General features: G+C 39.7%; 1 protein-coding gene across 3 annotated transcripts in view; it reads left to right on the forward strand.

Annotated features, from left to right (window-relative positions):
- Positions 1-15,450, forward strand: part of CPNE4 (copine 4) — a 611,710-nt gene that overhangs the window by 460,796 nt on the left and 135,464 nt on the right. For all 3 annotated transcript variants that reach the window (XM_082392743.1, XM_082392744.1, XM_082392745.1), the window contains exon 7: positions 461-550. In XM_082392743.1, the coding sequence (XP_082248869.1) occupies positions 461-550 (90 nt within the window). The remainder of the gene's footprint in view (positions 1-460; positions 551-15,450) is intronic.

The following is a 15,450-nucleotide window of genomic DNA, read 5'->3' on the forward strand; positions in this document are numbered from 1 at the left end:
ACTGCTCAGTTCTTCAGCAGCAGAATTGTTCTGCCACACTCCCCCACACACCAATAGGCTTTACGTATGCTGACCTCAGTAGAAGAGAATTTATGCCATAGGACTGACAGTCCTACAGAACTGGAGATCCTTTATCAGAGGCAGAGGAAGCCCATCTCCTTAATCCCAACCTCTTTTGATATAGAAGGGGCCATCTCCAGCATCCACATACTGGACAATATTATTGTCATTATTCATGAAATAACAGCCAGGCCAGTGACCGCAAGAGCTCTGCCCAATACGATCCACCTAGTGGGCACCCTTTAAAGGTTTACTACTCCACGTTTTCATGAAGGCACCTGTTCCAGACAATTGTCCTTTTCATAAGCACCGCAGTGTTTCTCAAGCAGTTTTTATGTTGAAATGTGAAAATGTCAAGCACTACCTCTCCAACCCACCACTCCTCTCTTTTTTTCCTCAGGTTGTGATGAATAACTTAAGCCCAGCCTGGAAATCATTCAAAGTATCAGTAAATTCTCTATGCAGTGGAGATCCCGACCGCCGGCTGAAGGTCAGAAATCTGTCTATGTCTGAAAAATGTAATTTTACATATTTACCCCTCCTCTTTCTCTTCAAGTGAATGTTGGCAAACCCAAAATTTTCTGTAGCATTTACCCAAATCTCTTAGCATCTTGATGGAAGAAACAAGGGCTCTCCTTTCTGCTGGAGCCATTGAGGCTCCTGAGATAACATGAGATAAATCTCAATCATGTTATGTTAAGTGGCAAATCCCATGGCCTCTAGGAGAGAAACTGTGGCAATAAGTTCAGGGTATAATTGGGAGTTATTAAAAACACAAATACTGTTGTTATCAGTTATCTACCGCTGCATGACAGACTACTCCAAAATTTAATACTTAAAACAATAGCCATTTATTTAGCTTATGATTCTGTACATTGTCAAGTTGAGTTCATCTAGGAGGCTCTTTTCTTGGTCTTGCATGGACTTCCTTATGTATTTGCAGTCAGCTGTACCTGAGCAGGACGCCCCTGCTTCTGGGGTTTGTCTGGCTGTCATCTGGAATGATCAGGGTGGTGGAGCCATTTGTCTCTCATCGATCAGCAGGCTAGCTTGACTTATACACTCAGCAACCTTAGGGTCCAAAAGAGCCAGGACAAAAGATGCACGTCTCGAGGCCCAGTCTCAGACTCACATGAGGTCACTTCCTCTGCGTGCTATTGGCCAGTCACACAGTCATCCCAGATTCAGGGATGAGGAAGTAGGACATGGACTCCACCTCTTGGCGGAAGGAGCTGCAGAGTATGGTGGCCACTGTCTTCAGTCTACCACACATGCTTTTTGAGTATCATGGGAATGTAGAAGTTGGAAGAAAAGACTCATTATAAGAGTCAGGATGACCAAAGGAGGACAATAGACTAAGTGCCTGAACCAGACTCCCAGAGTCATTCCTTATGGTCCCTGGTCTGGCCCTCTCTCTACCTTGGAAGTTCAGAAGCTCCATGTTATCAGTGTCCCAGAGGTGACTCTACCAACTCAGGATGACTGAGTAAATTCAATAGAGGCCAGAGCTATAAATCAAAAGGCCGACAGGTTCATGTTCAGTGAGAAACATGACCCTCAAGCAGACTCAACATTCATATCAGCTTTACCAGGGCATTTTCTTCATGTGGGCAAACCATGGGGAAGACAGTTTTCATAAGGTTGTGTGACTGCCTAAAAGCAGAGCCAGGGAAGCTGGATAATGGAGGTGGTTAATGGCTTCAGACTTTAAAAGCCTGGGGCACCTACCACCCCAATGGGATTATAGGTCTGTTAGGCAGACTAAACATTCATGTTGGGGGCACTGACTCCCCTGGAAAGTGTTAGATGGGCACTGCTAATGTTTGTCTTTGTAACTTTACACTTTACTCACTCTTTTTGCCCTGTAATCCTTCTTCTAATGGATATAATTATTTGCATTTGTCAATGTCATCCATCAGTTTAGAATCCTATCCATTGGTTAGTCCCAAACTCTTAATGTGACTTTACATCTTTGTTTAAAACCATTCTGTTCGGACTTTGTACTATCTGTGGACATGCTTACTTCTGTGGTCTGGAGGAGCAGCTCAGAGTTGTCCCTAATATCTCCTGTGGGAGCCTCCACTTCCACTGGAATTGTCTTTCATGCCAAAATCAGGACTCCTGGCTGTTTGGGCCTCATGTATAAGCTCATATGCACAGTGGCCAAGACCTACAGTTTCAGGCCTGGGTTGGAGATTGTCACCTATACTCTGAGCCACCCCATCCCATTCCCAGGGAGATAAATGGACCCTTTGGGGCAGAAATAAGATAATGCCTACATTAGCCATAGGTCAACTTAGTCATGGTGAGTTATTAGATAAAAGGGGAGGGTTATCTATAATTGAATAAATAAAGATGCAGAAAAGGAGCATTTTGTGGCCTTTCGAGTGCTCTGCTGTCTGTAGAGGACAAGTGGGAATAAAGGAGAGAGAGAGAAAGAGAGAGAGGGAGAGAGGGAGGAAGGAAAAGGAAAGGAATGAAGGAAGGAAAGAGAGATAGACAGAGAAAGGGAGGATCAGGATTTCTCAACAGCTGCACCATTGACATTTGGACTTTGTTGTGGGGCCTGTCCTGTGCATTGTAAGATGTTTAGCAGCATCCCAGGCTACTAAACACTCGTAGTAATACTTCACCCCCATCAGTCTTACAGCCAAAAGTGTATTCAGACATTACTAAATGTTCCCTGGAGGGTAAAATCATTTAGACCAATGCATCAGAATCACCTAGAAGGCTGTTAAAACACAGATTGTTAGGTGTTATCAGGGTTTCTGATTAGGTAGGTCTGGAGTGAGCCTGAGAATTTGCATTCTACAATTCCTGAGTGATGCTAATGCTGCTGGTCCCAGCCCACACTGAGAACCCCTGGTACAGACATTTGCTCCTTCATTACAGTCCTTCCGCGGCTCAGTGCCCCCCACCACTTTCCACCACCCAGCTTCCCCTCCACCACCTTTTCTCTGCCCAGCACTCGTACCCACCCTGCCCTCTCCAAGCCTTCAGGGCTTGGCACATGCCTCTCTCTGCCTGATGCCTTCTTCATTCTTCTGCTTTTCTTGGATTATCGTCATCTGCTACTTTCCTTCGGGTCTCTCCAATATCCCTCCACTTCCAGAAACCTTCCCTGATCTCTTTAGCTTCTATGGGTGCCCTCTAGCCCTCTGCACCCAACTCATGGAGATACTTCTCCACTTGTTTGGAACATTTCCGTTTCCATCTCTTTCCCCAGCAGGTGACTCTTTCTTCCCAGTTTGCCCCTTCAGGGTGAGAACCATGTTTTTTTCCCTGTGTATCCAGGCATCCAGCCCAGCGCTCGACACGGAGCAGATACTCAGTAACTGTTCCTGGAGTGAATGGACAGAGGAGCAAGGAGGTGCTAAGAGGTCAGCAGCACCTCACTGGCGGGGGGCTTGGGGGGAGGGAATCCGCCCACACAGGTGTGCTGAGCTCACTAGGTGACAAATCCAATATCATCACTCACCTGCTCACAATCACCAAATGCAGCTTTTCTGAAAAGCTTGAGAGACTTCCCGTATTGCCCTTTATTTGTATTGATTATTTCATCACAAAAGCCACTGAGAAATGCTCATAATGTTGTTCCCATTCAGCTTTCTCTGAAATAAAATGGTACCATATTGGCAGGCAGCATCTCCTCACCACCAAAAAAAAAACACAGAAAATGAACTTTCAAATTAAAAATTTGCGGACTTCCCTGGTGGTCCAGTGGTTAAGAATCTGCCTTCCAATGCAGGGGGTGCGGGTTCAATCCCTGGTCAGGGAGCTAAGATCCCACATGCCTCGCGGCCAAAAAACCAAAACATAAAACAAAAGCAATATTGTAACAAATTCAATAAAGACTTTAAAAATGGTCCACATCAAAAAAAAAAAAAAAAAGAAATCTAAAAAAAAGACCAAAAAAGAAAAAAATTTAAAACCCTCTGTCCATTTAGATTCTCAGTCTTAGCAAAACTCTAATAATGAGGTCTTTGTCCCAAATGAGACTTGATATCATTTATTCAGGGTTTACACTAACACCAAGTTTAAATCAGAACAGGTTTTTCTTTTGGTTTTATTTATTTTTTTCCTATTCCTCCTCTATGGGAAAAATTTTAAAAAGCATTCAAATAAGTATTTTTCAGAAATTGATGCTTTAATTTATTTATTATGAAAAATTTTAAACACCCATAAAAGTAGTGGGTTATGATAACCCACCCCCCTCCCCACATCCTCAACCATTATTAACTTGTGGCCAATTTTATTTCATCCATACTCCCAATACCCATTTTCTATCACCCCGCCCCCCCCCCCCCCAACCACCACTAGATCGTTTTGAAGCCAATCCCAGACCAGGGCTCACTCATTCATTAGGTAAAGCAAGCGTAGTGCCAGAACCCATGATACTTTTAAGAACCTACAAGAACGTTTTAATTTCTTTTAAAGTCAGAAGGAAAAATGAACTTGTAAGGTTGAATAAAGTGTTTCCATTTTTTTCTCACATCAGAAAACAATAACATTTTTAGGATCCCCAAAATCTATTATGGTGAAAGGGGGTCCATGAAGGCAAAAGGGCCTGGGGCCAATGTAAGTCACTATGGGGTCCTCTCCCAGACACCATGCCATTCCATCTGAAAATACTGCAATATGTATCTCTAAAGGACAAGGAAACTTTCTATAAACATAACCACAAACCTATTTTTATACCTAGATTATCTAATCTTCCTTAATGCCAGCAAATGTTCTGCCACTATTCATATGTGACCATCTAATTTATTTAATAGTTGTTTTTTTTAAATTGGAATCTAAACAAGGTCCAAGCATTGCATTTGACTGAAATGTCTCTGAAGTCTCTTTCAATCTGTTAGTTCTCTCTCCCTCTTTTTTTTTTTTTTCCTTGCAATTTACTTAAAGAAACTTGAAGAAACTTTCTTCTTTTACTTGAAGAAATCAGGCTGGTTTGTTCTGTCACATTTCCCCCACTCTGTGTTCCCTGTAAACAGCTAGTTGGGACTTGATCAGGTTCAGGGGCTGTTTTGTAGAAAGAATGTTTTACAAGGGATGGTGCTCTTTTATGGTCTTAACAGTCATTGAGGAGCATTGCTTAGATTCGTTATTCCATTAGAATTTCCAAAATGGTAATTTTCTAAATCTATTATTCCTTCTTTATCTATTATTTAGAGTTCTTCTGTAAAGAAGAGCTCCCTTCAACAGCTGTTTGGTTCCCTGAGGTGTGATTTGTACAAGAAAGGCCGGACAATGCTTTATTCTTTCTTTTTTTCAAACAATTTTCAGAATAACAAGTTACTTCTCTAGCATTCTTCATAGGTGACTAATGGGCTCCCTCACTATTATTAAGAATTCATGGAGTTTTAAAATATACTCCAGTGTTTCAATCTATTTCAGTTATAATTATTCCTTTGAAATCTTGTATCGTCCCTTGTTTAACCAGTTAAAACCCCTTCAAGTTGGCTCTTGAGTTCTTAATAGTTTCCTTGCTTTCTGGTATGAATTTTTTTAATTCATGAATTTTGAAATTTTGAAATTCTTTTCTTCTGTAAGATATATATCCCTCTATAGATGCTAACTCATACTTTAAAGTCTAGAGACAATTCCTCTCTATAGTTGAAGCTCTAACCCATAAAACGGTTGGGTTCCTTTGTTTCATGTTGCTTTCAGCTTTTAGAATTTATTTTTTCAAGTTTAATTTTGTTTTATAATTATATAAAATGTTTACATGATTCTAAAGTCAAAACTACAAAACAAAGTATATTCAGAAAAGTTTAGCTCTCATTCCTGTTTCTCTAGTTTTTACTCTCTTCCCTTACAGGTAATCATTTTGTAGCACATTTTAATACCTGATAGAACCAGCCTCTCTCACTTCTGTATTCTTTGTCTTTTTAAGGGTCTTCAGGTCTGCTTGGATATTTTGCTTGTTGTTCTTTCCATTAAGCTTTATAAGCAACTAGTACCAGAATTTTTTTAAAAAAGTGATAGTATTTTTATTGAGATTGCAAAGGAAATCTCTTTTAATGTTGTCTTCCCAGCCCAGAACATGACTCGTTTTCAGTTCATTCAAGTCTCCTTTTGTGTTTGCAGGAGCACTTACTGTTCCTCTTAGAGGTTTGGAATGTTTGTTTTTAAGTTTATGCCTAGTTTGTTTGTTTCTTTCTTTCTCTTCCATTACACCTTCTAACTGAATATTGTTTGTATACATAAAAGCTATTGAATTGTTTTCTTAAATAACTATTTTATTAAGTTTTATTGTTGTTTATACTAATTTTCTGTTAATTTTTTGGAGTTTTAAAAATATAGATAATATGGAAATAGAGAGAGTTTTGCCCATACTTACTTAACTAGTCGTTCTCCTTATTTCTTTTCTTTATTTGTGTGTACCAGTGCTCCCAACACAGTGTTAAATAGTAGTAGAGATGGAGGCCATCCTCTGGTCTTATTCACCAGTATGGTGGAAAATGCTCTGGTGTTTCCCCATCAATTCTGACAGAGGTTAATTTTTTAAAGAAATTATGAAGGTGTCAGAGGCTTAGAGTTTTCTCAGCCACATCTACTGAGCCTTAAATACCTACGATATGATTCAGAGAGGATTCTCTCTTGGTAACTCAAGAGACAACCCTGCAACAAGCTGAAATGTCTTCTGAACGATGTAAAAGACATTGCACTACTTACTGAGTAGATTTAGGGTTACATTTAATATTAACTATTTAAAGAAATATATGTATTTAATATTTAATACTAGCTGTTTAATGACATATATATTTAATATTAGCTGTTTAATGACATATATATTTAATATTTAATATTAGCTATTTAATGAAACATATATTTAATATTTAATACTAGCTACTTAATGAAATATATTTAATATTTAGCTATTGAATGAAATTATCCATGATTTCTATGACATATTAGAGTCCTTATCAAAATCACAACTTCATTTACTTCTAAACATACTGTGAGGTAGATTCCATTGTGTTCATTTTACAGATGAAGAAACTGAGGCTCAAAACCCCATGCAGTCAAATGCCAAATTTCATGCTTTTTGTTGAATCGTGCTGCCTCTATTTTGTTGTATTCTTAGAAAATAAATCATCCTGATAAAGGATGATTTATCCCATTACTCTCACTCAACCAAAATGCTTATCATCATTCAAACATTTAACAGAAAGAAGACTTGTCTCTATGTAACATATTTCATAAAGTCTGAGAAACTATCAACTATTCACCATATTACTAAAAGGGAAAAAACACTCTCAATGAAACTATAACACAGTGCTTTTCTATCAATTTGTGGTTGTTAAGAAAATAAATATGTGCCTCTTTGATTCTATGAAATATGATATTAATCATTTCCTTTGATTTTGTCAACACATTATTAATACCCAGTACGTATTTGTTAGGAGACAGTGCTGGTATTCAGAATAGATTCTTCCAGATGGGGGTCTTAGAGAGAAAGAGAAGGAGAAGGGACCACCAGCAAGTATTATTAACACCCTAACTGTGCCTAGTACTGGGGGAAAGGTCATGCCAGAACAATCCAGACAAATACCATGTAAGCACCCTGAGGTCATTTCCTGTCCCTTTTTCTGGTGCTCAAACTGCACAGGTAACTTGGAAACTTTCCCCTAGAGTTTATCGGACATTCTCTGAGGATAATTGATAGAAGCCACTTGCCTTGAAGAGGGATCTAGGGTGATGAGGACCAGTTGTTTCTATATCAACTTGCCCCCAGGCCTTATTCTGGAGAGAGGTCCAGGTTATTAACTGAGGTCTTAGTGGGGTGGACACAAGCAAGACAGAACCAGGAGAAGGAAGTAGCAGAAAAGAAGGAGAAGCAAGTCCCCAAAATAAAAGCAGAGGTGATGAAACTCAGGAGGCCATGAGGGTTGAGAGGAGGCCCGGACACAAGTCTAAAGCAACCATAAATGGCATTTTAACCCACCAAATATCTTGCTCATTCTTCATGCCCTCCCTTCCTCTGCAGCGGTGCCTGGGTGATTTAAAACAGCATGTTCACAAGCTCCCTCCTGACACCCCAAAGTTGGATTCCTGGCCAGTCAGAAAAGTGTTCTGTTGAATCAGAATCCCAGTGGTCCTGGAATCTTCAGTTTAATGGTTTTCCTAAACAATGCTTGTGCCCGCCATTTGCCAAGCGCACATGGAGAAACAGTGTCTTCCTACTGATTCTCCAAACCTAGCTGACTTCCTGACACCTCTCTTAGTTAGCTCAGTGTTTTTCCTGCCACCTCACTGCAAAGCTAATGTGTGTATATATTTGCTCTTCCTCCTGTATGAAATCCTAACATTCGTCCTTGGCTTCTATCCAGCTATTCCCATCCTCCCTTCTCAGGTGTGACCAAGCCACCTTCTCCACAAATTCACTGTCTTTGCTTAGTCTCTGAGCCAGACTGGTTCACAACTGCCAAATGGATTGGACTCCTGGAGTGTGTTCTTGGAGTTTGCCCTGGACATTCCCCCTTTATTCCCAACCCCATATGAATCCTAACTCCTGGACCCCTAAATACCTCTTATTTGGCCTCTGGTCCTTTGGACTTAGTTCCATACTTGTTTCATCCTGATTTTCTCTAACAAACCTCTGGCTCTTACTGCTTAGGAAGGAAGAAACCCCACCCCAGTTCCAACCCCCAGATCTCAATCCATGACAGTGGCCCCAATTCAGCCCCATAGTTCCCCCAAGTTCATGGAAGGGGCTTCAATCATTAGATAGCCCATGGCTTACACCAGCATTTCCTGATTCTTGCTACAAAACATGGGAATTTGGAATTGAGGGGTTCATTGCTATGTTCAGTGTGGTTGGAAAAACCTGTAGTAAAGAACCTGACATTCCCAGGTGGGTGGAAGCAAGTTTACTTCCTTCTCTACCTACCTTATAATGGAAAGGGAAAAATTTGAAGGTGGCTCATGGTCCTATGAAGCTTTCTTGAGATCTGTTAAAATGTAAGTGCTTTCTTGATGGCCTCTGGACTCAAGGGTTGCTGGTTTTATGCCTGTCTATAGCCCACTCAGCCTAGATGCCCTGCAATTACCAGAGGACTGCAGACTCACCAAGGTGTCTCTGTGTTGGATCAGCCCTGGCACAGGAATTCTCAATGCCACTTAAGTAAATGGCACCTGAGCCCAGCAGGCTGCCTCTACTGAGATCTGTAATCTATACAGTACTGCAGCAAGGAAAAGCAACAGCCAGCTTAAATAGTGTTAAATCGTGCAGGAATAAAGAAACTTCTGAATGAGAGAAAAACTACATATTCTCTTAATTTGAATAATATTTTTCCTTTTCATTAATATTATGCCCCTTTTTACAGATGAGGAATTCAAAACTCTTTGTTTAAGGAAATTGTTGAAGATTATACAGTGAAGTAGTGCAGCCTTAGTTTAAACCCAGCTCTCTCTTGCTCCATCGTTCTTGTTCTTAACTATTGAAGGACAGCTAACATTCACCAAGCATTCACCCACCAGCTCCCAGTTGCTTCGCTGGACACTGCTTAAGTGACTTCATTTAACCCTATAATTATCCTAGGTTATACAATGCTGTGGTAACAAAGTGCCCCCATGAAATATGTTTCTCACTCACATAACAATCAGAACTAAAGCTTTCTAACCAGTGTCTGCCTCTCCTGCGTACAGTGATTCAGAACCCAAGTTGCTTCTATCTTGTGGCTCCTCCATACCTTAGAGCCTCACTGTTATTTGTATCCACACAAAGAAGGGTAAAAAATGTGGAGAGGGATGAGCTGCCCATGAAGAACCCGGTAGCTTAGTTGCACCTGTGCAGAACTAAGAGTGTCTCAGCTTTTTCTTATCTCCAATCACCTTTCCCCACTTTCCCCACACCCAAGCTTTATCCCATAAACATCCCGAGACCTTCAACTTTGCCAACACTGATTTGAGATTCGTTCACCCATCTCCTCACCTGGCTGCCTCATGAATAAAGCCTTTCTCTGATGCAAACTTTGGCATCACAGGGTCTGGTTTGATGCACCATGGACAATCACGGCTTGTCCTTCAAGATTCCACCTGTTCTTACCACCCTAAGAAGGCTCATTTGATGCCTCAACTTAGGGTACATAGGAGGTGTGTTTGCTGAGGCCCTGTATAATCAAAGAATATCTACTGAAGGCTCTACAGGTAAAAGGCAATGGATTTAACTGTAGGCTTTTCTTCAATGTTGTCTGACATCCAATATTACATAGAAGTTTGAGCGAGGCTAATGGCAGACTCTGGGAGGGCTCATGCCAAGGAGTACTTCCCAGACTTCCACTGCAAGTGTCCTTGTCCCTGTGGTAAGTCACAGCGCCCCCCCCCACTTCTGCAGGACACTCCAACACTAGCAGCCGTGTGGCTGACAGGGTCTTTGTGCTCCAGCTGGGTGTCAGACCTGAGCCTCTAAAGTGGGAGAGCCAAGTTCAGGACATTGGTTCACCAGAGACCTCCTGGCCCCACATAATATCAATTGGCGAGAGCTCTCCCAGATATCTCCATCTCAACACTAAGACCCAGCTCCACTCAACAACCAGCAAGCTCCAGTGATAGACACCCCATGCCAAATAACTAGCAAGAGAGGAAAACAACCCCACCCATTAGCAGAGAAGCTGCCTAAAATCATACTAAGTTCACAGACACCCCAAAACACACCACCACATGTGGTCCAGCCCACCAGAAAGACAAGATCCAGCCTCAGCCAGCAGAACACAGGTATCAGTCCCCTCCACTAGGAAGCCTACACAACCCACTGAACTAACCTTACCCACTGGGGGTAGACACAAAAAACAACAGGAACTATGAACCTGCAGCCTGCAAAAAGAAGACCCCAAACACAGTAAGTTAAGCAAAGTGAGAAGACAGAAATATGCAGCAGATGATAGAGCACAGTAAAAAACCACCAGCCCAAACAAATGAAGAGGAAATAGGCAATCTACCTGGAAAAGAATTCACAGTAATGATAGTAAAGATGATCCAAAACTTTGGAAATAGAATGGAGAAAATACAAGAAACGTTTAGCAAGGACCTAGAAGAACTAAAGAGCAAACAAGCAATGATGAAAAAAAATGAAATTAAAATTTCTCTAGAAGGAATCAGTAGCAGAATAACTGAGGTAGAGGAAAGGATAAGAGACCTGGAAGATAAAACACTGGAAATAACTAACACAGAGCAGAATAAAGAAAAAGGAATGAAAAAAATTGAGGAGAGTCTCAGAGACCTCTGGGACAACATTAAACGCACCAACTTACAAGTTATAGGGGTCCCAGAAGAAGAAGAGAAAAACAAAGGGACTGAGAAAATATTTGAAGAGATTATAGCCGAAAACTTCCCTAACATGGGAAAGGAAATAGCCACCCAAGTCCAGGAAGTGCGGTGAGTCCCATACAGGATAAACCCAAGGAGAAACATGCTGAGACACATAGTAATCAAAGTGGCAAAAATTGAAGACAAAGAAAAATTGTTGAAAGCAGCAAGGGAAAAATGACAAATAACTTACAAGGGAACCCCCATAAGGTTAACAGCTGATTTTTCAGCAGAAACTCTACAAGCCAGAACGGAGTGGCATGATATACTTAAAGTGATGAAAAGGAAGAACCTACAACCAAGATTACTCTACCCAGCAAGGATCTCATTCAGATTTGATGGAGAAATCAAAAGCTTTACAGACAAGCAAAAGCTAAGAGAATTCAGCACCACCAACCAGCTGTACAACAAATGCTAAAGGAACTTCTCTAAGTGGGAAACACAAGAGAAGAAAAGGGCCTACAAAAACAAACCCAAAACAATTAAGATAATGGTCATAGGAACAAACATATTGATAATTACCTTAAACGTGAATGGATTAAAAACTCCAACCAAAAGACACAGCCTTGCTGAATGGATACAAAAAAAAAAAAAAAGAACCATGTATATGCTGTCTAGAAGAGACCACTTCAGACCTAGGGACACATACAGAGTGAAAGTGAGGGGATGGAAAAAGATATTCCATGCAAATGGAAATCAAAAGAAAGCTGGAGTAGCTATACTCATAACAGAAAAATTAGACTTTAAAATAAAGAATGTTACAAGAGACAAGGAAGGACACTACATAATGATCAAGGGATCAATCCAAGAAGAAGATATAACAATTATAAATATATATGCACCCAACATAGGAGCACCTCAATACATAAGGCAACTGCTAACAGCTATAAAGAGGAAATCAACAGTAACACAATAAGAGTGAGGGATTTTAACACCTCACTTACACCAATGGACAGATCAGCCAAAATGAAAATAAAGAAGGAAACAGAAGCTTTAAATGACACAATAGACCAGATAGATTTAATTGATATTTATAGGACATTCCATCCAAAAACAGCAGATTACACTTTCTTCTCAAGTGCGCACAGAGCATTCTCCAGGATAGATCATATCTTGCTTCACAAATCAAGCCTCAGTCAATTTAAGAAAATTGAAATCATATCAAGCACCTTTTCTAACCGCAACGCTATGAGATTAGAAATGAATTACAGGGAAAAAAAACGTAAAAAACACAAACACCTGGAAGCTAAACAATACGTTACTAAATAACCAAGAGATCACTGAAGAAATCAAAGAGGAAATCAAAAAATACCTAGAGACAAATGACAATGAAAACATGACGATCCAAAACCTATGGGATGCAGCAAAAGGAGTCCTAAGAGAGAAGTTTATAGCTATACAAGCCTACCTCAAGAAACAAGAAAAAGCTCAAGTAAACATTCTAACCTTATGCGTAAAGGAACTAGAGACTAGAGAAAGAAGAACAAACAAAACCCAAAGTTAGCAGAAGGAAAGAAATCATAAAGATCAGAGCAGAAAAAAATGAAATAGAAACAAAGAAAACAATAGCAAAGATCAATAAAGCTAAAAGCTGGTTCTTTGAAAAGATAAACAAAATTGATAAACCGTTAGCCAGACTCATCATGAAAAAGAGGGAGAGGACTCAAATCCATAAAATTAGAAATGAAAAAGGAGAAGTTACAACAGACACCGCAGAAATATGAAGCAACCTAAGAGACTGCGACAAGCAACTCTAGACCAATAAAATGGACAACCTGGAAGAAATGGACAAATTCTTAGAAAGGTATAACCTTCCAAGACTGAACCAGGAAAAAACAGAGAATATGAACAGACCAATCACAAGTAATGAAATTGAAACTGTGATTAAAATCTTCCAACAAACAAAAGTCCAGGACCAGATGGATTCACAGGTGAGTTGTATCAAACATTTAGAGAAGAGCTAACACTCATCCTTCTCAAACTCTTCCAAAAAGTTGCAGAGGAAGGAACACTCCCAAAGTAAATCTATGATGCCACTATCACCCTGATACCAAAACCAGACAAAGATACTACAAAAAAAGAAAATTACAGACCAATATCACTGATGAATATAGATGCAAAAATCCTCAACAAAATACTAGCAAACAGAATCCAACAACACATTAAAGGGATCATACACCACGATCAAGTGGGATTTATCCCAGGGATGCAAGGATTCTTCAATATACGCAAATCAATCAATGTGATACACCATATTAACAAATTGAAGAATAAAAGCCATATGATCATCTCAATAGATGCAGAAAAAGCTTTTGACAAAATTCAACACCCATTTATGATAAAAACTCTCCAGAAAGTGGGCACAGAGGGAACCTACCTCAACATAATAAAGGCCATATAAGAAAAACCCACAGCAAACATCATTCTCAATGGTGAAAAACTGAAAGCATTTCCTCAAAGATCAGGAATGAGAAAAGGATGTCCACTCTCACCACTATTATTCAACATAGTTTTGGAAGTCCTAGCCACAGCAATCAGAGAAGAAAAAGAAATAAAAGAATACAAATTGGAAAAGAAGCAATAAAACTGTCACTGTTTGCAGATGACATGATACTATATAGAGAGAATCCTAAAATGTCACCAGAAAACTACTAGAGCTAATGAATGAATTTGGTAAAGTTGCAGGATACAAAATTAATGCACAGAAATCTCTTGCATTCCTATACACTAATGATGAAAAATCTGAAAGAGAAATTATGGAAACACTCCCATCTACCATTGCAACAAAAAGAATAAAATACCTAGGAATAAACCTACCTAAGGAGACAAAAGACCTGTATGCAGAAAAGTATAAGACACTAATGAAAGAAATTAAAGATGATACCAACAGATGGAGAGATATACCATGTTCTTGGATTGGAAGAATCAATATTGTGAAAATGACTATACTGCCCAAAGCAATCTACAGATTCAATGCAATCCCTATCCAATTACCAATGGCATTTTTTACAGAACTAGAACAAATCATCTTAAAATTTGTATGGAGACACAAGAGACCCCGAATAGCCAAAGCAGTCTTGAGGGAAAAAAACGGAGCCAGAGGAATCAGACTCCCTGACTTCAGACTATACTACAAAGCTACGGTAATCAAGACAATATGGTACTTGCACAAAAATAGAAACATGGATCAATGGAACAAGATAGAAAGCCCAGAGATAAAGCCACGCACCTATGGTCAACTAATCTATGACAAAGGAGGCAAATGGAGAAAAGACAGTCTCTTCAATAAGTGGTGCTGAGAAAACTGGACAGCTACATGTAAAAGAATGAAATTAGAACACTCCCTAACACCATACACAAAAATAAACTCAAAATGGATTCAATACCTAAATGTAAGACCGCACAGTATAAAACTCTTTGAGGAAAACATAGGAAGAACACACGTTGGCATAAATCACAGCAAGATCTTTTTTGATCCAGCTCCTAGAGTAATGGAAATAGAAAGAAAAATAAACAAATGGGACCTAATGAAAGTTCAAAGCTTTTGCACAGCAAAGGAAACCATAAAGAAGACGAAAAGACAACCCTCAGAATGGGAGAAAATATTTGCAAATGAAGCAACGGACAAAGGATTAATCTCCAAAATATATAAACAGCTCATGCAGCTCAATATTAAAGAAAAAACCCAATCCAAAAATGGGCAGAAGACCTAAATAGACATTTCTCCAAAGAAGACATACAGATGGCCAGGAAACACATGAAAAGCTGCCAACATCACTAATTATTGGAGAAATGCAAATCAAAACTACAATGAGGTATCACCTCACACCAGTTAGAATGGGCATCATCAGAAAATCTAGAAACAATAAATGCTGGAGAGGGTGTGGAGAAAAGGGAACCCTCTTTCACTGTTGGTGGGAATGTAAATTGATACAGCCACTATGGAGAACAGTATGGACATTCCTTAAAAAAGTAAAAATAGAATTACCATATTATCCAACAATCCCACTACTGGGCATATACCCAGAGAAAACCATAATTCAAAAAGACACATGCACCCCAATGTTCATTGCAGCA

Source organism: Balaenoptera borealis, assembly GCF_965194805.1.
Source record: "Balaenoptera borealis genome assembly, chromosome: 5".
Classification (NCBI taxonomy): domain Eukaryota; kingdom Metazoa; phylum Chordata; class Mammalia; order Artiodactyla; family Balaenopteridae; genus Balaenoptera; species Balaenoptera borealis.